The 22062-nt window shown below is 33.7% G+C and overlaps 1 protein-coding gene across 1 annotated transcript; it reads left to right on the forward strand.

Moving 5' to 3' along the window:
* The first annotated feature begins 1254 nt into the window (after positions 1-1254).
* On the forward strand, positions 1255-17832 carry LOC106076436 (ubiquitin-protein ligase E3A-like). Its single transcript, XM_013237286.2, has 12 exons — positions 1255-1474; positions 5022-5096; positions 5904-6280; positions 6535-7151; positions 7270-7845; positions 8315-8459; positions 8594-8799; positions 10413-10580; positions 11553-11708; positions 12110-12183; positions 12966-13109; positions 15378-17832. The coding sequence occupies exons 1-12, from the start codon at positions 1425-1427 to the stop codon at positions 15496-15498; spliced, it is 2709 nt and encodes a 902-aa protein (XP_013092740.2). The 5' UTR covers positions 1255-1424; the 3' UTR covers positions 15499-17832.
* The last annotated feature ends 4230 nt before the right edge of the window (positions 17833-22062 follow it).

Genomic DNA, 22062 nt, shown 5'->3' on the forward strand with positions numbered 1-22062 from the left:
TCAACTTTCTCCAAACATTTCTCAATAAACACTCTCGTTAATTTGTTTCTTTTATTGAACCAATACAGTGAGCTGATTACCTTGTTTCCTTGGGTGTTACACAGATGTAGAATGAATATCTATTCTATTATAAAACTCCATTGTTTATGAATCTATTAAATATAATAGTTATGTCATGTTTTACAATGCAAGTAGTTTTTTTTTTTTGTTTGTTAAATTAGAAACATTCTTTTCATCACTTGCATATATGTGTTCAAAGCCTTAGAGGTTTCATTTAGAATACCGAAGTCTCAGAGCTACATTTGTTAGAACCACTGCTTTATAGACAGTGGTACGCGGAAAGACCTATCCATCCATACATACTCTTATTTGGAGGCTATCAATAGCGCTTTTGGTCTTAGGCAGACGGTTTTCTATTGTAATATAATATAAGCTTTCATAAAAGATAGGCCTACAAAATAGATTCCACGACAAATTGTTCACTGACATTTCGTTCACCGATAAATCGTTCACCCGACATTTCGTTCAGACAGCTTGTTCACTGACAACTTGTTCACCGACAGTTGGTTCACAACAAATCGTAAACACGACAAATTGTTCACTGACAATTCGTTCACTGACAAATAGTTCATTGACAAATCGTTCACTGGATATTGCTAATATTTTAATCTCGTTGCGTGTTTCATTTGTTTACATTTTAAAGTTTATATAGGCCTGCAGTGGGTTGATACATTAATTATAACTTGTTGCTTTACCTTCACAAACAAAAAAAAAAAAAAGTGAACGATTTGTCGTGAACCAACTGTTATAGATCTAGATCTTATGAAAAAAAAATGTTTTCACGTTTTTTTTTTAAATATATATAATATGTGTAATAGCCCCTATATTTAAATCTTTAATCAATTAACTTTGCTTGAAGTGTTAGGCCTATTCTATTTATACGGAACATTTTGTCCTTTAGGTTTGTGACAATTTTCGTAGATCTAGGCCAATCTAGGGCTAGGCAATCTAGACTAGCTTAATTTTATATTTTACTCCATTTAGGCTCCATTAACTTGTTTTATTTTTTTAAAGAGATATTCAACATCTTAAATATACTCTTACTGCAATCTCTATCTAGATGTATAACTCTAGTTACAGTAGTTACTTTAAGTGTAAGATCTAAATGTCTAAAATCTAGATCTAATATAAAATAAAAAGTGTCAGAAGAAAACAAAAACTTTTCACTTATAGCTAGTTGGCAACTCTAACGAGACTAACGCAAATCACGATATCAAAAGAGAAAATGGCGACGTAAATGTCGACTTCTAGATTTACGATTGTTTACTAGATCTAGGTCTAAATGACAAAAATCTAGACCTAAATGCGTTTGTGTTATCAAAATCTTCCTTAAACCGTTCAGCGTATCCTAATCTCTATTTCGTATGAGTTCATTTGAAAATTCCGGATCACTGGACGGACAAGAGTCCGAAAGGTTTTACTTTTTTTTATTATTTTTAATTTTAGTTCACGTTTTTTTATTTATAAAATGAAAATGTCTTTTTACATTTTAGATTTTACTTTTAGATTTAGATCTACATTTTAGACTTCGATAGAGCTATATTTACTAAGACTATTGGTAGAAGATTCGTGGGTCTAGATCTAGATAATATTCATATTATATTAATATTATATTGTTAGATTTTCTCTTCTCTACCAGGCCTTCTCTTCTGTCTCTGTAACTGTTTTAACACTGTCACTGCTACTGCTCAAACTCAAGCCCCAAGGCTTCCACTCAAAACACTCAAGGCTCAACAACACAACACATCTTATCATCTAGATCTATATATCATCTAAATCTAATACAAGAACTTAACAACAATAGTTTCAAATAGCAATGTGGAGTGTGGAGGTTTAATCACAAATTCATCAAAAGCCAACACAAGTTAATTTAATACAACACTCACAACACAATGAGGTTGTTCCGGATTTCAGACCTACTTTAACCAAAGTCATGTGACTGTTGGACAACAAAGAGGAGAATGGCCTTGTCTTCCTATATTTCCATTGCTGTTGCTCCTCTATTTTTACAAGAATTTACATTCACAAACATTTAAAAATATATACAGAGTATATCAACGAACTTCATGAATGTTCAAATAACTATAAGAATGTTTTCATAAAGAGCCAAGAACTGTTTAAGGATGGGTTTTAATTTTCAGTGATATTTCCTTTATAGTTCATAAGCGTCAACACATTGCCGATGATACATTCACATACAGATGTTTTTACAAACGTTCTGGCAAGATTAAAAAAAAAGTTTGGTGTAAACCACACACACATATATATATATATTATGTATATATAGGCCTATATATGGGATAATATGCATATATTATATACTAGTTGAAACATTGTTATATGGTTATTTTCATAAACGCTAGTTCCGGATACATTATTCACATCGATAACATTAAGAATTATTAAAATGTGTGATGGATACATGATGTATTATTATTGTGTTCTTAAAAATTCTATCATTTTTAAGAAATTCACTGAGTTACTATATATACAAATTGTTACATTAAAGTTTCAAAAATACGTAGACGAAATAGATCTAGATCCATTTTATTACTTAGAAACTAACAATGAAAGGGCGGGGTAAGACACATTTGGCCTGTGTAACTGTAAGAGCAGATCTAGATTTATCCTTGACTATCAGATGTGTTATTTGTTCGCTAAACAACTCAAGCCTATTACGCACAAGGAAAAACGCATGGCAGTCTTTTCATCTTTTATAACAACTAGTCCACATAGCGACTACACACTAGACTAGCCCTAGAGTTATCTGACCAATTCAATACACACTGGTCTGCTGTCCAACTTTTACTATTCTACTCAAGTTCAAGCTTGTTTACTTTTGGGCAGAGAGGAAAGGGGGGGGGGGGTGAAAGTGTTACTTTTTTTTTTCCTAGGAATGGTTACCCGAATGCTAAGAACTGTAAGTGTAGTCATTGTAGATCAAGAAATCTAGATGTCAGTATCTCAGGTTATACTATTTATAGGCCAACGCTTCGGTACCTTCTATCAAAGGTTTAACTATTTGTTTTAGTTGAAACTATTAAAAAATGTATCTCTAGATTCTCCTGTTATTAACAAATTATAGTTTAGCGCTAATGACTAAATTGAAACCACTAAATATTGACTTAAAACACTTCAGATTCCCACTATAAACTAACTGAAACTAAGCACAGTGCGCGATGTAAACACAACACCCACGTCCTGGGGGGGGGGAATCCGGAACAACCTCATTGGCTACACTAACTTCAAATTGAAGTTCAAATGCTTTCTTGGTCTTGTACTTATCTTAACAGTTCAGAACTGCCTAATAAGCACTAGATCTACAAGTCTCTCTCTACTCCTGGATTTGTACAGACTATTTACTAGTATTTAGAGATCTAGATCTATATACCACTCTATTAAAATAATCTAGATTAGATTTTGTCTTAATTTCTACATCTAGATAGTATCTCTACTAATTCTAAATTAATCTAGATCTAGAAATACTCTTCTAATGACTAATGATTCTATTCTAGATCTAGATTTGTATTTAGCCTTGTTTGTAGCCATTGTAGGACATTTTGTTCATTGTCTTGTGCCAACTTTTTTTGTTAGTATATATTTATCATGTAGTCATTCAACACCAAAAAAAGCAATTTAAATACTGACTTAATAGCCCTTTTTCAACTTTTATTATTTTTTATTAGTTGAAATTCTAATATAAAAAAATAGAAGAAAGGCATCATTTATGATTAATTTAGTTTTCACATTTTCCAATAGGTTTATCAAAATGAGAAAAGTCAATATAGATCTAGGTATACACTAAATATAATAAATCAACTGTTTTTTTAACAGCATCCTTATTTTCCAAATATAAGTTTCTGTCACTTTTTTCATGGCAATTTTTGTTTGAGTTCCTGCAAGCATTTCCAATTTTATTACATTTCTTTGTATTATACTAATAAATATAACACCTTAATAATTCTAACCCAAAGTCAAATTAATGAATTAATATTGACAATCTGTTTAGTTAGGTTTAGTATGTTCTCATAACTTAGAGTGGTAGAATTAAAAAAAAAAGGCCTCATAAGTAAACCAAATTTATATTAATTAAAAAAAAAATCTTTTATATACAATCTCAAAAGTAGAGTATAAGAAATTTTAATAAAAAATTGTTGATTGATATTTTACTAGAGTTCTCAGCCTAAAAAAAAATGGGTTATTTTTGTTGTTAAACAGCTTTGTTGACAAACTTTTGCGATCTAACAATTTCTAATTATTTAAAAAAACAAAACAACAACTGCTGTCTAGCTATAATGCATATCATGATCAAAATTTTATGGTTACATTAATGAGCAATGTTAAAAATTGTGCATGTTGCCTCTATAGATACTATTTGTGAGCAGACTTAAGGTATGGTTTGTACAAGTGAACAATGTAACTCTTCAAATTTGACCCAAAGTTTATTACATAACAACAACATACATTTATTAAGTAACTTAAAACCATTTGCATTCCACTAAGTCTCCTCATGTAAGCTTTCTTTGCTGATTGTTAATCTGAATGTACTGTTTAATTATAGTACTTTCTCATAGTACATAATTTATGGTGTTTTCTTGACCTTTACATCATCTACCTATACATCGAAAGGTCTGAGAGGGATACTTAATAGCAGTAAACAATGTCATCAATTTCTGTCTGATGGTACAATTTTTATTTAGACGTAGGTTATTATTATTTTTTTAAATCAAGTAATAATATCAGTAAGTAGTAGTATCTTTAGTAGTCAGTTGTGTGTATGTGTATACAGAATTGAATGTTATCATCACATCCTTGCATTGTTCTGGAAAATATAATGTTTTTTGTTTGGTGTAATGCACAAATTGTAAGACAAATTTCCATACGGACAATAAAGTATATTTTTATTATTATTATTAATATTACAAGTGACTATTTGTTTTTATATTCTTTTCTTTTAACAGTGACCAGACTGGTGATACTTCTTTTAGTTTTATGAGCAGTGAAATTAAAGCACCCAAACCTACAGAAAATATGTCGTAAGTTTATTTTTTACAGCAGCAAGGGGCTTCATCTTAAAGCCTTAGTGAAAGCCAACACAAAAGAATTTTAAGAAACATATTCATCTGGGTTTAAACACTTTTTACTCATTAGTTACTTGTCATATAGTCATTCTGTTCTTTTTGAACTACTCGGTAAAGCAAATGAGTGATTTCAAAAGAATAAAAAAATCAATGTTCAAACTGAATGTTTACTTAGTTGAACCTTCCAAGTCATTTTCTGATTCTAAAATGATATTCAGAGCACAAACAGAAGCTTTTTAGAAAACCATTTTTTTTGTGAGATTTATTTCCCTTTAGAACCAAGTGTTAATATTGAAACTTTTGACTGAAAATTGAAAACAATTTTTGACCCTTGCTCTCAAAACAAACTAATTGTTAGGAAGCAAGTATAACTAGTGGTTTATTTTTTTACTGCTATGAAATATTCTCTAATATGTTTCACTGTTCTGCCCACATTTTAAGCTTATATATTAGATTACATAATTTGCTATTTTAGGTCAAATAATCATAGCAGAAACATTGAAGATTGATAATATTGAATTGTATTCAAATGAATTTATCTTTGGTCATTCATTTTTAAAGGTCTTACATAAGTCTTATGTATATGTCACTGTTGGCTAGAATTTAACATTTGACATTTACTTTGCCATTTAACACAGTTTAAATTTTTTAAAGAAAAAAATGTCCACTAGAATTAAGCCATTTATATACTTTTTATATTTGTGCTGTTTACATTTGTGACATCATACACACTTATTAAACATATCCATTGAACTCTCACAGAAAGCGTAGTGCTGCTGCCCAAGAGCTAATCCTTCAATACTACTGTCAACTGACAGAAGGCTGTGGAAATGAGTCCTGTGATAATGAGAATTGTGCCTCTAGTAAACATTTTCGTCATAAAGAAAGTGACAACAACAGGCTAGCACTGCAAGCAATAGAGCTATCTAAAGCCAAAGCCTCGCTCTGCGACAGAAGGCCCAACAAGATTTCTCGCTTACCTACAAATGATGAGAAAGATTTGACTTCCTCTGCTGATGAAGACAAGTTAAAAAGTCAGCCTGTGGGTATGGGAGCAAAGAGTAAAATACCATCCCCAACATCTTCTACAGTTGACTATAGCTCTATTCTTTTACCAAGTGGCAGCAACACTTCATTAGGTTAGTTGTGTTTATTTTTACCTATTCTTATTAAACCAAACTGAATGATTCTTTATGTTGTATAGATGATAGGGCATTGAAAGATTAGTTTTAAGCTGTTGGATTATATACCTTGACTGCTTTTTTTCAAATATTGTTTACACATTTAGTTACTCTTGGTTGGTTAGTTAAATGTATTTTTAGTAGAAGGCCTGTTTCAAAGTATGTTTTTATTTGTTTTTAAAAAAGTTGTTTTTATTTTTTCTTTCTATTAGAGACCCAGTATTTCACAGAAGACAAAATAATATCCTTGATTTCTGAATGCCAGTCTAGCAACTCTTGGTTAAAACTTGTTCATCAAATAGGATCTGTATTTAATAGTCCAGAGCTGCTCATCAAAAGCTTTAGAAAAGACTTGACCACATCACCTACTAAAGGTGGGAATACATCTAATCAGGATGAAAGCACAGTCTTGCCAGATCCTCTCTGTACATCTCAGACATCTCTATGTTCTAATAAAGATGTGTTTGTAACAGTGGATATTTTGTCTGTGAGACAAGCATTTCAGCGCCTTTTAGAAGTACCAGACCATCCGTTTCAGGGTGCATTAATTAATGCCCTGACTGCGCTTTCCCGTACTGTAGAGATGGAACTGAAGTATCACAACATCTTGGAGCGCCAACCTGACTACATCAATATATTTATCATTGTGATGGAAATACCTATGCTTCATTTTCCCGAGTATTTAGAATGCGCCTTTCCAAATATATGTAAAGTTATAGGCATGTTACCAGTCAGCACACAGGCCAAACTTGCCAAAATATGGTCATCATATGGACAGATTCGACTTAGAGAGATGGTTCAGTCTCTTCAGCAGATGATTACTGTTAAGGTGAATTTTTACTTTGTTTATTTAGGTAAAAGTAATGTTTTTGTAGAAGTAAAAATAAATAAATAATAATTAATAATAATGTTTTTATTTTTATTCTATTTTTGCTTTCATTATTTAGGTGATAAACTGTGAAGGACAATGGTCCTCAGTCCTAAGGCTGTGTGATGATATGTCCATTACAAATGCAACTCGAGTGTTAAAGATACTCTATTATGCCAGCTTGCTTGGTGGTAAGATGGACAGCGTTGATTTGGTGGAAGAGGAACTCAAGCTGAATGAACAAGAGTCTATACAAGAACTCATGCAAGGTGCTTTTGGAATTGAGCCAAAGGAGACACCTCCAGTCAGGGAGGACCCTTTAGGCAAAGAGTTGGGAGTCAAGGCCATAAACTGTCGGGAGCCTCTTATACCATATGAGGAGTTTATTAATGAGCCATTGAATGACTGTATAGACATTGGGACGGACTACACCAATCACAGGCTGGATCCAGAAAAAAAGTTCTCCTTTGTGCCCTACAGCTTCATACTTACGACTGCTTCCAAACATACCTTCATGTATTATGATAACCGCATTCGTATGCTGCAGGAAAGAAGGACAGCGTTTGTTCAGACTTTGGTGCATGGTGGTGCGCCGAATCCGTTCTTGAGAGTACGAGTGAGGAGAGATCATATTATTGATGATGCACTTGTCAATGTAAGTTGCCTTTTTTTTATGACTATTTTGCATACTTATTCATGTGTCACAAGTGGAAAGCGTGGACGAGAGGCAAAGTCCGCTTGAACTTGGCTTGGCTACTTATGAAGGGGGCTCAATGTTTGACACCTGACTCTAGCAAAGTTGTGTTTTACTGAGCGCCTAAAAAAAGGACAGAAAACCTTCTCCAGACCCCACCCCCACCAGGTCTCCACAAATGAGATTGGACCATAGCGCTCTGAGCATGTTATAAGCATGAAAGTAGTTCTATATAAAAGCTATAATTTATTTATTTTTATACTAATAAAACAAAAATGTAATTGTTTTCTTTTGTGAAATATAAACTGCAACAATACTGACTGATGCATTGGGTTGAAATTGAACTCCTTAGCATTTCAATTTATAAGAAATTAGTTTTTAAAAAAAATCATTTGTAGTCTTTAAAATAATATTCCTTTTCTGTTTGCAGTTAGAAATGGTTGCTATGGACAACCCTAGTGACTTACGTAAACAACTGTTTGTGGAATTTGAAGGAGAACAAGGACTTGATGAAGGAGGTGTATCAAAAGAGTTCTTTCAGCTGATTGTCGAGGAACTGTTTAATCCAGATATTGGTAACAATGTTATACACTTTGTAACCATCAAATGTTTGGAATGAAATTTAATCAAAACATTACTTTTTAAATTAAATAAAGGAAATAGTCTCAATTAATTTAACACTTTTCTTTTTGCTTTTGTGTTTGACCAGGTATGTTTACTTACAATGAGGACTCCCATCACTACTGGTTCAACTCGTTGTCTTTTGAAAATGATGCACAGTTCACGCTGATCGGCATTCTCTTGGGGCTGGCTATTTACAACAGTTGTATTCTTGACATCCATTTCCCTATGGTGGTCTACAGGAAATTGATGGGGAAAAAAGGGACATTTTTAGATCTTTACGACGTTGACCCAGTGAGTGCTAAGGCTTAGTGTGCAACAGTGGCTTTGAACAATTTGAGACTTAAATTTTGTCATTTAGATTAGGCTTGGGGTTTCCTCTTGCTTTTTATTTGATTCCCTCATTTCAAGGAAGTTTTGAGTTATATATTTTGCTTCTGTGCTGAAGTAAAAAGAACATCTGAGTCTAGCTCTGACTGGAATATCCATGGGATAAGTTAAGGTCAGCCAATGGTCCATTCTAAGCCATCAACAGAGCTCTGCTATAAGAAAGTCAAAGGGGACTGTTTTCAGTGTATGCCCTTTGTAGAATCGTCTAATCCTGGATGCAGGCCTCTTCATGCTATCACATTTAACAGTTTAAAATATCCTCATGATAGGTTTACATCCTATATTAGAGCAAGAGAGAGAGCAATTTGCATAAACATTTATGGGTTAATGCACATTCTACGCTCAATTTTATTTACTTTTTTTTTTTTTCTCCTTTGGTGTTCTTTTGAATGAATACTTGACTAATACTTTTATGAATTATGTCCAAAGAGATTTACTTTATAGATTGCTCTAACCTTTCTTTTTTCTTTGATTATGTTTCACAGTTGTGTCTTAAAATAGTTTTCATGTGAGATTCTTCAATCTTTCCAAACTACATTTCCTTGACAATGAATTGTTTGTCATAAAGTACTACACACAAAACCTTACATTAACTGTCACTGGGAATGTGTTGCAGATGTAAACACACAAAACCTTACTTAACTGTCTCTGGGAAGGTGTTGCAGATGTAAACACACAAAACCTTACTTAAGTGTCACTGCGAAGATGTTGCAGATGAACAGAAGGGATTGTCTTTGTTCAGTATGAAACCTTATCTCGATACAATATACATAATCAAGAAAATATTGTGACTAAATGATCTTTACATGAGTTCAAACAAACAGGGTAATAAACAAAACATGAAACAGACATGATTAGTAAAGGATATAAATCTATTTCATTAATGAAAACTCAAGTAAACAAATGAAAGCTGATAAGCCGAAAATAAATAAGAGTAAATTCAAAGTACCATTTAATTGCAAGTTTTGTTTTTAGATTAATTACAGTATATTTTTTGTTTTGTTTTGTTTAATTAGGTTTTTAAAATTTATTTTGTTTTGGTTGTCAGATTGTACATTTGAATATCTGAAAGACATGCTTTTTAAGTTTATTTAAATACTACAACCTTGTCCTGAAATTGATCAAGATATGAAATTGAAGCGATTCAAAAAAATCTATATGTTACACATCATCGTCATCATCATCATTCCTTTGGGTTCCTCATGGAACATAGGGCCTGCCTCGACAAAAACACGCCACTCTCCACTGTCTCTTGCTAGTTTTTTTATGGTTTCCCAGCTCTTCACAGTCCTCTCGGCTTCTTCTAATAAAGTATATTGCGTTGCCATGTTCTTTTTGGTCTTCCTCTGCGTCTTGTTCCCTGGAAATAAACCTGTAAAATAGAATACTGATGAAAGCAGCTTTTAAAAAATTCCTTTCTATGTATACATACATGCTTATGGCTTATTGTTTGTTATAAGAACTTCTGTTAACAATAGCTTATTTTAGTTTAAATTTATTCTTTTTCCTCCACATAGGTTCTAATGTCAAGCTTGAAGGAAATGTTGGAGTACAGTAAAGATGACTTTGAGGATGTGTTTGATCAGGTGTTTAGAATTGGCTATCATGATGTATTTGGCAACAGTCACACATATGATTTGAAAGAGAATGGTGACTCTATACCAGTGACTCAGGAAAATAAACAGGTCAGTGATCTCATGGCATGATATTTATAATTAAGCGTTGGATATGTCTCACTGTTGTATCCTTTTGGTATCACCAACTTTACAAGTTATGAAAAGACACATTTTGTGTCCTCAAAAATGCCCTTATAATGACGAGTGTCAGTAAAGTCTTATTTGGGTTATATCTTTTCTTGAAACAAGTTTGTTAAATGACCTTTTAGTTGTCCTTATCTCTAAAACATTAAGACCCACCTTTTTGAAATGAACTTGATTTGTTTGCAACCATTTGTCCCCTCTTATTTGTTTGTTTTGTTTGGCCTCAAGCTTGCTAACGCAGGTAACTTATCTCTTGTTTTTATGCCTTTTGCCATCAGTGTGTTTTAGGTTTAATTATTCTTAATAATAATGGGTACTTTCAATAAGTTAGGAATAGTAAATCAGGTCTGCTGCTGTGCTGACCACATGAAAGCTTTGTTAAACCTTGAACTTGAATATAAAAGATCTGAACGAAGTGGTCGTCTCCTTTCCATTAGGACTAAAACAGAAAGATTTAAAAACTCCTTTATCCCACGTTCGGTCAGAGTGTTACAAGATCAGCTGTCGTCAACGAGAAGTACATAGAAGTCAAATTCATAAAGCGCTGGTTATGAATGTGTATGTGTTTCGTGTGTGAATGTTGTTCAAATTTTTCATCTATACTGTTATTGTACAGTAGTAACTACTGTTCCTGGTCTGTGGCTGATGTTGTCAATTATAGTCAAATTGAATTTCCATTTAATTGGATCAATAAAATTATATTATCTTATAAAAACAGATATGTTGAACTTGCCCCAGAGATCATTTAGCCTCAGACAGAAGAGAAATTCCTTTCATTTTCTCAATTTCACATGAAACTGTTGTTTAAAAATAGGTTCATTAAATATGAAATGTATTATTTACTTCCATAGTTACATAAGAAAGATGTTTTAGAACTTCTCTTTTTGTCGTTTTTAGGACTTTGTGGATTTGTATTGTGACTATCTGCTGAACAAGTCAATTGACCAACAGTTTCGGGCCTTCAAGCGAGGGTTCTTAATGGTGACCTCTGAATCACCTCTTAAACAGTTGTTTCGTCCAGAGGAGATAGAGCTGTTGGTCTGTGGCAGCAAGGTATGCTTTCAGTATCTTGTGAATAAATGCAATTTATAGCGATACATTTTAAAAAATAAATCAGTGGGGTTTATGTCAGTAGTATATGAGTTTTAAAAAGTATTGATGTCCCTTTTTAGCTTTTCACTTTTACATTGTAATTCAGGGACTTAAACTCCTTATAACCAGAGAAAGTCTTATATGTTAGTCTTTAAAAACAAAAATATGACAAATTGTACTTAAATATTGGTGAATCAACTTAATTTTCCATCTTGATTGCTGAGTAGATTTAAAAAGAAAAAAAAAACAACCCACATAAGTTTGGAGACAGTTTTATTTTAGTCTAAGTTACTGAATGTTATGAAATTTTTATTGAGTCACAACACAAGTGCAGTGGTGACACTCTTAATATTTATCTACAGGAATTAGATTTCCATGCTTTGGAAGAGGCAACAGAGTATGATGGTGGTTTTGCAGCAGACTCTCCAACAATAAGGTAAACAAATACAAAATGAGTAGAGTACCCACTTTAGCCAGAGAAAAAGGCCTGAGAAATTAATATACATGCATTGAAAAGGCACTATACTATGTTGTCAAGTAACTCCAAGAATATACATTTTGAATACTTTAATAAATCTAACAAGGAGAATCACATTACTAAAATTTGTTATACTTAAGTTTCTAGTGAGGTTGGCCTCAGTTCAGCTAATTTAAAAAGTTACTAGCACATCAACAACTGGCTATTTAATTATCTAATCTAAAATTAGTACCTAATATGTAATCAAAATATGATATTTTAAAAATGTTGGCCCTTTTTGTTTTTCTGATAAGTAAAAAGTCTTTTACAGTGCTGTATTGAGACTTGAAAAGGCCTAAGCTATTTGAGATATGGGGGTTCTTTAAAGGTCCAGATATTATATGTCTTTGCTAAATATATCTTGGGGGCCCTAAGCTATAGTATGTGTTGCATATACTTATATCCAGCTCTGGTCTTTTCTAAAAAAAAACCCTCAAAAACTTAAACTTGATACCTGTTAGTCTAGCTACAGATTGTTTTAAAAGAACATGCTCTGTGCCATAAGCTTGAAGTTAACTCTTTCTCTCCTAACTGACGATACCAGCGTTGATTCCACCAGAATGTGGTAAATAATTATGGAGAGAAAGAGTTAAAGAATTTTCCTATCACTTGCAGATGTTTAACTTTAACTTTATAATTCACTTTTTAGTTTTGCTCCTACCAGGAGACATGTAATGCTGGTGATATTTTGTTTTGTACAGAAACTTCTGGAAAGTTGTTCATGAAATGGTGGAAGATGACAAAAAGAAATTACTGCAGTTCACAACAGGGACAGACAGAGTTCCGGTTGGTGGCTTATCAAAACTGAAAATGATCATCTCACGGAATGGACCCGACTCTGACAGGTTTCTTTTATTTAGCTTACGTCTCTGGCACTTCCTCTGATATATATGTGTGTGAATAGTGGCTTATAAGAAATAACTAGTAATCAGTGATGCTAATGGGAGTCTTATATTGAATAGTTGGCGTGACTTGATTCAATGAACATTGTTTTGGACGAACACAAGATGTCATCACAAAATAATGAAACTGTTTTAATATATTATAGCATAAAGTACACTTTCAGGGTAGATGATGGTCATGTGACCAACCATCTTTACTTTTTTCCCAACTAATGTTAGAGTCAAAATCCCAGTATTCGCTAGGATTCAAACCTGAGAACACCCTTAGCTAAGAGGCAATGTGCTTAACTATTCAGCCACCATGTCCTTTAATTTATTGGCATTAGTTAAAAGAAAACTTCCAATTTTGCCCACTTATACTTTTGTACGTGGTGTAGGAAGATTCTATTTTATAAAAACTAGTCTAACTTGTGTGAGTCTGGTGTGAATGTACACTTTGGTTTCTTATAGTTATAATGTTTTTTGTTTGGTGTAATGCACAAATTGTAAGACAGATTTCCTTATGGATAATAAAGATTATTATTATTATTATTATTTTAGGAAACTAGTCTAACTTGTGTGCATGATGTAGCAAAATTCTATTTTAGGAAACTAGTCTAACTTGTGGACTTGGTGTAGCAAAATTCTATTTTAGGAAACTAGTCTAACTTGTGTACGTGATGTAGAATGGTTCTATTTTAGGAAACTAGTCTAACTTGTGGACTTGGTGTAGCATGGTTCTATTTTAGGAAACTAGTCTAACTTGTGTACGTGATGTAGAATGGTTCTATTTTAGGAAACTAGTCTAACTTGTGTACGTGATGTAGAATGGTTCTATTTTAGGAAACTAGTCTAACTTGTGTACGTGATGTAGAATGGTTCTATTTTAGGAAACTAGTCTAACTTGTGTACGTGATGTAGAATGGTTCTATTTTAGGAAACTAGTCTAACTTGTGTACGTGATGTAGAATGGTTCTATTTTAGGAAACTAGTCTAACTTGTGTACGTGATGTAGAATGGTTCTATTTTAGGAAACTAGTCTAAGTTGTGGACTTGGTGTAGCATGGTTCTATTTTAGGAAACTAGTCTAACTTGTGTACGTGGTGTAGAATGGTTCTATTTTAGGAAACTAGTCTAACTTGTGTACGTGATGTAGAATGGTTCTATTTTAGGAAACTAGTCTAACTTGTGTACGTGATGTAGAATGGTTCTATTTTAGGAAACTAGTCTAACTTGTGTACGTGATGTAGAATGGTTCTATTTTAGGAAACTAGTCTAACTTGTGTACGTGGTGTAGAATGGTTCTATTTTAGGAAACTAGTCTAACTTGTGTACGTGATGTAGAATGGTTCTATTTTAGGAAACTAGTCTAACTTGTGTACGTGATGTAGAATGGTTCTATTTTAGGAAACTAGTCTAACTTGTGTACGTGGTGTAGAATGGTTCTATTTTAGGAAACTAGTCTAACTTGTGTACGTGATGTAGAATGGTTCTATTTTAGGAAACTAGTCTAACTTGTGTACGTGATGTAGAATGGTTCTATTTTAGGAAACTAGTCTAACTTGTGTACGTGGTGTAGAATGGTTCTATTTTAGGAAACTAGTCTAACTTGTGTACGTGATGTAGAATGGTTCTATTTTAGGAAACTAGTCTAACTTGTGTACGTGATGTAGAATGGTTCTATTTTAGGAAACTAGTCTAACTTGTGTACATGGTGTAGCATGGTTCTATTTTAGGAAACTAGTCTAACTTGTGTGCGTGATGTAGCAAAATTCTATTTTAGGAAACTAGTCTAACTTGTGTACGTGGTGTAGCATGGTTCTATTTTAGGAAACTAGTCTAACTTGTGGACTTGGTGTAGCATGGTTCTATTTTAGGAAACTAGTCTAACTTGTGTACGTGGTGTAGAATGGTTCTATTTTAGGAAACTAGTCTAACTTGTGTACGTGATGTAGAATGGTTCTATTTTAGGAAACTAGTCTAACTTGTGTACGTGGTGTAGCATGGTTCTATTTTAGGAAACTAGTCTAACTTGTGTACGTGATGTAGAATGGTTCTATTTTAGGAAACTAGTCTAACTTGTGTACGTGGTGTAGCATGGTTCTATTTTAGGAAACTAGTCTAACTTGTGTACGTGGTGTAGCAAAATTCTATTTTAGGAAACTAGTCTAACTTGTGTACGTGGTGTAGCATGGTTCTATTTTAGTCTAACTTGTGTACTTGTTGTTTCAGACTACCCACGTCTCACACATGCTTCAATGTCCTCCTCCTCCCTGAGTACCCCACAGTGGAGAAACTGCGAGACAGACTCCTGAAAGCAATCAACTACTCCAAGGGCTTTGGAATGCTGTGATTTGTTTTTGTTATTAATAGACATTTCATGATTTGCTTTGGCCTCTCAGGCTCCTCGTGTCCCCCCTCACTCAGTCACCACACAGACATTGGACAAGAAAGATTTGGATGTTATTGTTCATTTGTGTGTGCTTGTACTTTTGTATAAATTATTTGAACCCAGAAAAGACTGTTGACAGCATTTTTCTTTTCTTTGTCATGAAGGCTAGTTTGGATTTCTTGTTAACATCACCAGGTAAAACTCAGACTGTGATAAGGCTGGGTGCTACTTAAGGATCTGGGGAATTATAATATTTCAGTTTTATCATTCGGAATTAAAATTCCTTATAAATATTTATAAATTTCTCTTTTTTATTTATTTTATAGAGAAATTTAGTGGTTCTAAAACATCAGTCCGTAAGTCTATTATGTAACTTTTGGCATAAAAGAATAATCTTTAAATTGATTTTAAAATTTATATTGATAATTAAGTTGGTCAAAAGCCAGACATTTCAATGGCATTTTTTTCTGATCATATTGAATCAGTAGTAAGATGGTTTAGTCAATTTGGAATGTTAAAAAAATTAACACCAAAATGTGCCATGAAGTTTACGATAGAGGCATTTGTTAAATTGGTGTAAGCAGTGCTTTTCATTGAGTGATGACATAGTTTTTCATTATCTTAATGCAAAATTGCAAACAAAATAATGTGAAAATTCATAAAGTGCCCTATTGTGACCTAGAAGTTAATAGAACAGATGGTAAAAAGCGATTTGATTTTGATTTGATTTTTGGCACATCTGCACAATTCAGGCCAATGCTAAATGAGGCTGTTGTGTGGTCAGCACAATGACCTACAACCTATGCCAATCTGAATTGAATTGATCACGTTACATTAATATTAAATTATTGTTTCTTCTGTATTTTAAATTTCCATTTTATTTGGCTTTGGAATCATTTGCTGTAATGATTCTTTTTTTTAATACTGGAATAGCTCTGTCTCCATTTAAAAGAAATCTGTAGATATTGCACCCTGTCTTAATCTTGTGATAGTACCATATGCTATGCTATAATCAAACATTTTTAGGATTTTTTGTTAGTTGAACAAAAGAATAACATAATAATGGTTCTTACTTTTTAAAATTTTTTATTTTTATTTGCCATTTAAAAAAGTGATTAAATAGTATTAACATTTTAGATTCATTTCTTATTGCAAGGGAATCCCATTCTCTCTTTTGTTGTAGTATGAAAAAAGAGAGATTACTGCTGTTAGACATCAAGATGTTTTGACAGTCTCTTTGGTACAATTATAGGAAAACAATATCATAAGCACTTTAGGTTGAATCACAGATCTGTGTTGCTTTGCTCATTCAAATAATCAAACATTAATGAGTGAAGTGTCTGTCCATAGACAAAAGTGATCTTCTGCTTAATAGTATTGGTTCATTTCCCACTATAGTGGTACTCGCTGTCAATTAAAAAACTAACTAAGATAGGCTCGCTGCAATACTGGCAGAATGCAGTCCAGTATTTAAGCCTAGGCCTCTGTTCCTTCTTTTCTTCCTTCCATTTATTTCTCTGACATTGTCTTCTCCCAGAAGTGTTTGGGTATTTATGTGATGCTATCATTCTGAGACCTAGTGGTCCCTTAAAACATTCGTGCTGTGGTCAGTTCTAGTGGCTTAGGTTTGATACTTCAAAGCAGAGAGCTACTTTAGTTTTTCGGCTCAATTTTATCAACTGTTCATTTATATTTAGTCTTTAGCCCTTGTTATGACTACTAACTAAAGTCTGATCAAATGTTTCTTTTACTTGGCTACTCTCATTACTGAAGATATTCATCCCATGCGTATTTAAATACCATCTCTACCTTTCCTACCAAAAAGTCACTTACTATATCCCTCGGAATGACTGCATCTCTTTCACCATTGAATACTGACTTCATGAAATGACTCTACTTTCTTCCCTCCACCCTGTGTCAACTTGCAGCTGTGTGTACCTTATCTGTGATTCAAGTGAATGGTTTTGTCTGCGCACATCAGCAAATGGAAATAATTGTGACTTCTTGAGTGGCTGTTGCTTGCTAGACTGTTACTCACTTGTAGAGGACAGTGTGGCATAGAATTAATTAATTCTTCGCTGCACTCATTAGTATTTGGATGTAAAAAGTACAATTTTTATTTCTGGGTTATGCCAACAATATTCTTTTGTTTTGTTTTTGTGTAAAAATATTTTTTTTTTGGTTGAACTGTTCTGCTGTCCAGGTATAGAAGTTATAATATAGAATGCTTGTAATGATTTTTGTTTTGAACATTTGATAATAAAATGGTGTCTTTATGAGAAGACCAAAAAAGTACTAACATTTTGTCTGTGTCATTCACTCTTAGGGGTTACAAAAATACTTGCATTTAGTTAAATACTAAAGTGTACATGTTTCAGTTTCAATTGTTATGGTAAATTGGGGGGGGGGGGGGATGGTCTTGTGCTGGCTGACATAAAGAAACTCAAACTTTTGTTTTGTTTCAACCTTGTTATTTTTTTATTTGCCAAGAAAATCAAAAATGTAAATATAGATTACATTACTATTTATAGACATAATGTTTTTTAGAGTGGGCAAGTATTTGATTGAAGAGGCTTTAAAAAAAACAACATAATGCATAACTCCATGATTACTGCTTGCTATCTTTTCAGTGAGCTGTCTACTCATTGACTAAGCTACTTACATTACTGATAACAGTCTTTTCAGTTAGCTGTCCACTCATTGACTAAGCTACTTAATCTTTGATAGCAGTCTTTTCAGTTAGCTGTCTACTCATTGACTAAGCTACTTACATTACTGATAGCAGTCTTTTCAGTTAGCTGTCTACTCATTGACTAAGCTACTTAATTACTGATAGCAGTCTTTTCAGTTAGCTGTCTACTCATTGACTAAGCTACTTAATTACTGATAGCTGTCTTTTCAGTTAGCTGTCCACTCATTGACTAAGCTACTTAATCTTTGATAGCAGTCTTTTCAGTTAGCTGTCCACTCATTGACTAAGCTACTTACATTACTGATAGCAGTCTTTTCAGTTAGCTGTCCACTCATTGACTAAGCTACTTACATTACTGATAGCAGTCTTTTCAGTTAGCTGTCCACTCATTGACTAAGCTACATAATTACTGATAGCAATCGTTTCAGTTAGCTGTCTACTCATTGACTAAGCTACATAATTACTGATAGCAGTCTTTTCAGTTAGCTGTCTACTCATTGACTAAGCTACTTAATCTTTGATAGCAGTCTTTTCAGTTAGCTGTCCACTCATTGACTAAGCTACATAATTACTGATAGCAATCTTTTCAGTTAGCTGTCCACTCATTGACTAAGCTACTTACATTACTGATAGCAGTCTTTTCAGTTAGCTGTCCACTCATTGACTAAGCTACTTACATTACTGATAGCAGTCTTTTCAGTTAGCTGTCTACTCATTGACTAAGCTACTTACATTACTGATAGCAGTCTTTTCAGTTAGCTGTCTACTCATTGACTAAGCTACTTACATTACTGATAGCAGTCTTTTCAATTAGCTGTCTACTCATTGACTAAGCTACTTACATTACTGATATCAATCTTTTCAGCTAGCTGTCCACTCATTGACTAAGCTACTTACATTACTGATAGCAGTCTTTTCAGTTAGCTGTCTACTCATTGACTAAGCTACTTACGTTACTGATAGCAGTCTTTTCAATTAGCTGTCTACTCATTGACTAAGCTACTTACATTACTGATATCAATCTTTTCAGCTAGCTGTCCACTCATTGACTAAGCTACTTACATTACTGATAGCAGTCTTTTCAGTTAGCTGTCTACTCATTGACTAAGCTACTTACGTTACTGATAGCAGTCTTTTCAATTAGCTGTCTACTCATTGACTAAGCTACTTACATTACTGATATCAATCTTTTCAGCTAGCTGTCCACTCATTGACTAAGCTACTTACATTACTGATAGCAGTCTTTTCAGTTAGCTGTCTACTCATTGACTAAGCTACTTACGTTACTGATAGCAGTCTTTTCAGTGAGCTGTCTACTCATTGACTAAGCTACTTACATTACTGATAGCAGTCTTTTCAATTAGCTGTCTACTCATTGACTAAGCTACTTACATTACTGATAGCAGTCTTTTCAGTTAGCTGTCTACTCATTGACTAAGCTACTTAATTACTGATAGCTGTCTTTTCAGTTAGCTGTCCACTCATTGACTAAGCTACTTAATCTTTGATAGCAGTCTTTTCAGTTAGCTGTCCACTCATTGACTAAGCTACTTACATTACTGATAGCAGTCTTTTCAGTTAGCTGTCCACTCATTGACTAAGCTACTTACATTACTGATAGCAGTCTTTTCAGTTAGCTGTCCACTCATTGACTAAGCTACATAATTACTGATAGCAATCGTTTCAGTTAGCTGTCTACTCATTGACTAAGCTACATAATTACTGATAGCAGTCTTTTCAGTTAGCTGTCTACTCATTGACTAAGCTACTTAATCTTTGATAGCAGTCTTTTCAGTTAGCTGTCCACTCATTGACTAAGCTACATAATTACTGATAGCAATCTTTTCAGTTAGCTGTCCACTCATTGACTAAGCTACTTACATTACTGATAGCAGTCTTTTCAGTTAGCTGTCCACTCATTGACTAAGCTACTTACATTACTGATAGCAGTCTTTTCAGTTAGCTGTCCACTCATTGACTAAGCTACATAATTACTGATAGCAATCGTTTCAGTTAGCTGTCTACTCATTGACTAAGCTACATAATTACTGATAGCAGTCTTTTCAGTTAGCTGTCTACTCATTGACTAAGCTACTTAATCTTTGATAGCAGTCTTTTCAGTTAGCTGTCCACTCATTGACTAAGCTACATAATTACTGATAGCAATCTTTTCAGTTAGCTGTCTACTCATTGACTAAGCTACTTACATTACTGATAGCAGTCTTTTCAGTGAGCTGTCCACTCATTGACTAAGCTACTTACATTACTGATAGCAGTCTTTTCAGTGAGCTGTCTACTCATTTTCTTCTTGTTATCTTACTGACTTGTTTTTAATGATTTAACTGTATAGAATTTAGCCCTTGTTATATAGAAGGAGAGTGATCCTTAAAGGATTACGGGCAGGACATGGCCTAAATTGTGCTGATGTGCCAAAACTCAAACTCACATCATTACTGATGGAATTCTTTTCAATATGCTTTCTATTCATTGATGGTCATTGCTGTCTGCAATCTTTTCAGTTAGCTGTCCAGTCATTGACTGAGCTACATAATTACTTTTCAGTATGGATGTGGTAAAATATGTTGGTCACAGCTGGGTCTGCTCAGCCACGGGAAATACTACATTCCTCGCTAATCTTTGGACTCAAAAGACAAGCCTTATTATTATGGATTTGAATAGTGTTTCAGTGCTATAAAAACTAGCAATTCTTCTAAAAAATAATCTCCAGCCTTAATTTGCAGAATTTATTTCAACTAGTATGCCTCTATTTGAGAGGAATATATCTAGACATCATCTGTACATCTCTTTAGTCTTCATTATCAAGGGGTGTTATCTAAAACTTAGCAGTGGTTTTCAGATCAGGTAGTTTTCTGTACAGTTTGTATTCAAAAGGAGTGTTCAGGGCCAGTATCTAGATAAAGAATGCAGCTTTGAAAGCTGTTATTGGCATTCTCTGAAGAGACTCTATATGAGCAGGTTTCACTAGCTACTATTTTCAGCTTCTGGAACATGAGTAGCCTCATTCTTTTGGTTCCACTATGGATGTGAATGATTATTTGATTTGTTGGGAAAGATAGTAACCTGGTAACAAAAATCTTTGCAATTTTGTCTCTTTTGCATCAGTCTTCATTTGCAATTGAATGTAGTGGTTAATGTAAGTAGTTAATGTAGCTTATTGTGCTGTCTTGTAGTAGATCTATTTAGGATTATGAGACTTTTTGAACTCTTGATAGAGCGTTCAAATTTCTTTTCAATGTAGTGGACTTCTCTGACCACTTTTATTTTTTGTTTTAACAAGAAAGTGATGATTTATAAATGATTGGGAACTTGTGGCAACTGCAATTAATGTGAAGAGTGGAGCTCATCACAATGATAAAAAAAAAGTGAAGTCAATCACAATACAAAAAAAATGAAGTCAATCACAAAGATTCTTCTTCTTCTTCTAGCCAGCTTTATTGCTGCTGAGCTGTGAGCTCTTTTGCAGACTGTGCCAAGGAAAAAAAGTGTGCTGTTTTCTTCAGTTGTTCAGCACTGCCAGTACAGCGTGTTGGTTATGTTGGGCTGTAGTGGAAGTAGGGTCTGCCTAAGGTGGATTAGGGAGGGGAATTCAAAGAGGGTATGGTTTATGGTTTCAAAGGGGTGGGCGCAGTGTCTGCAAAGGGGGAGTTGTGTGGAGTTTATTTTGTTCAGATGGTAATTTAATAGAGGTGTGTGTCCTGTTCTTAGTTGGAAAATTGTAGATTGTTCTTTGCGGGGGAGGAAGTTAATACTGTCCAGTTTGTTAGGCATGTTCATTTCTTTGTACATGGCTCTGCCTGAGTTTCCTGATGCCC

The sequence above is a fragment of the Biomphalaria glabrata genome, chromosome 8 (assembly GCF_947242115.1).
Source record: "Biomphalaria glabrata chromosome 8, xgBioGlab47.1, whole genome shotgun sequence".
NCBI lineage: Eukaryota > Metazoa > Mollusca > Gastropoda > Planorbidae > Biomphalaria > Biomphalaria glabrata.

Coding starts and splice junctions, on each gene's coding strand:
- LOC106076436 (XM_013237286.2), top strand. CDS start 1,425: ATGAGTTCATTTGAAAATTCCGGATCACTGGACGGACAAGAGTCCGAA. Junction 1,475..5,021: donor GACGGACAAGAGTCCGAAAG/GTTTTACTTTTT, acceptor TTCTTTTAACAG/TGACCAGACTGGTGATACTT. Junction 10,581..11,552: donor TGACTCAGGAAAATAAACAG/GTCAGTGATCTC, acceptor TGTCGTTTTTAG/GACTTTGTGGATTTGTATTG.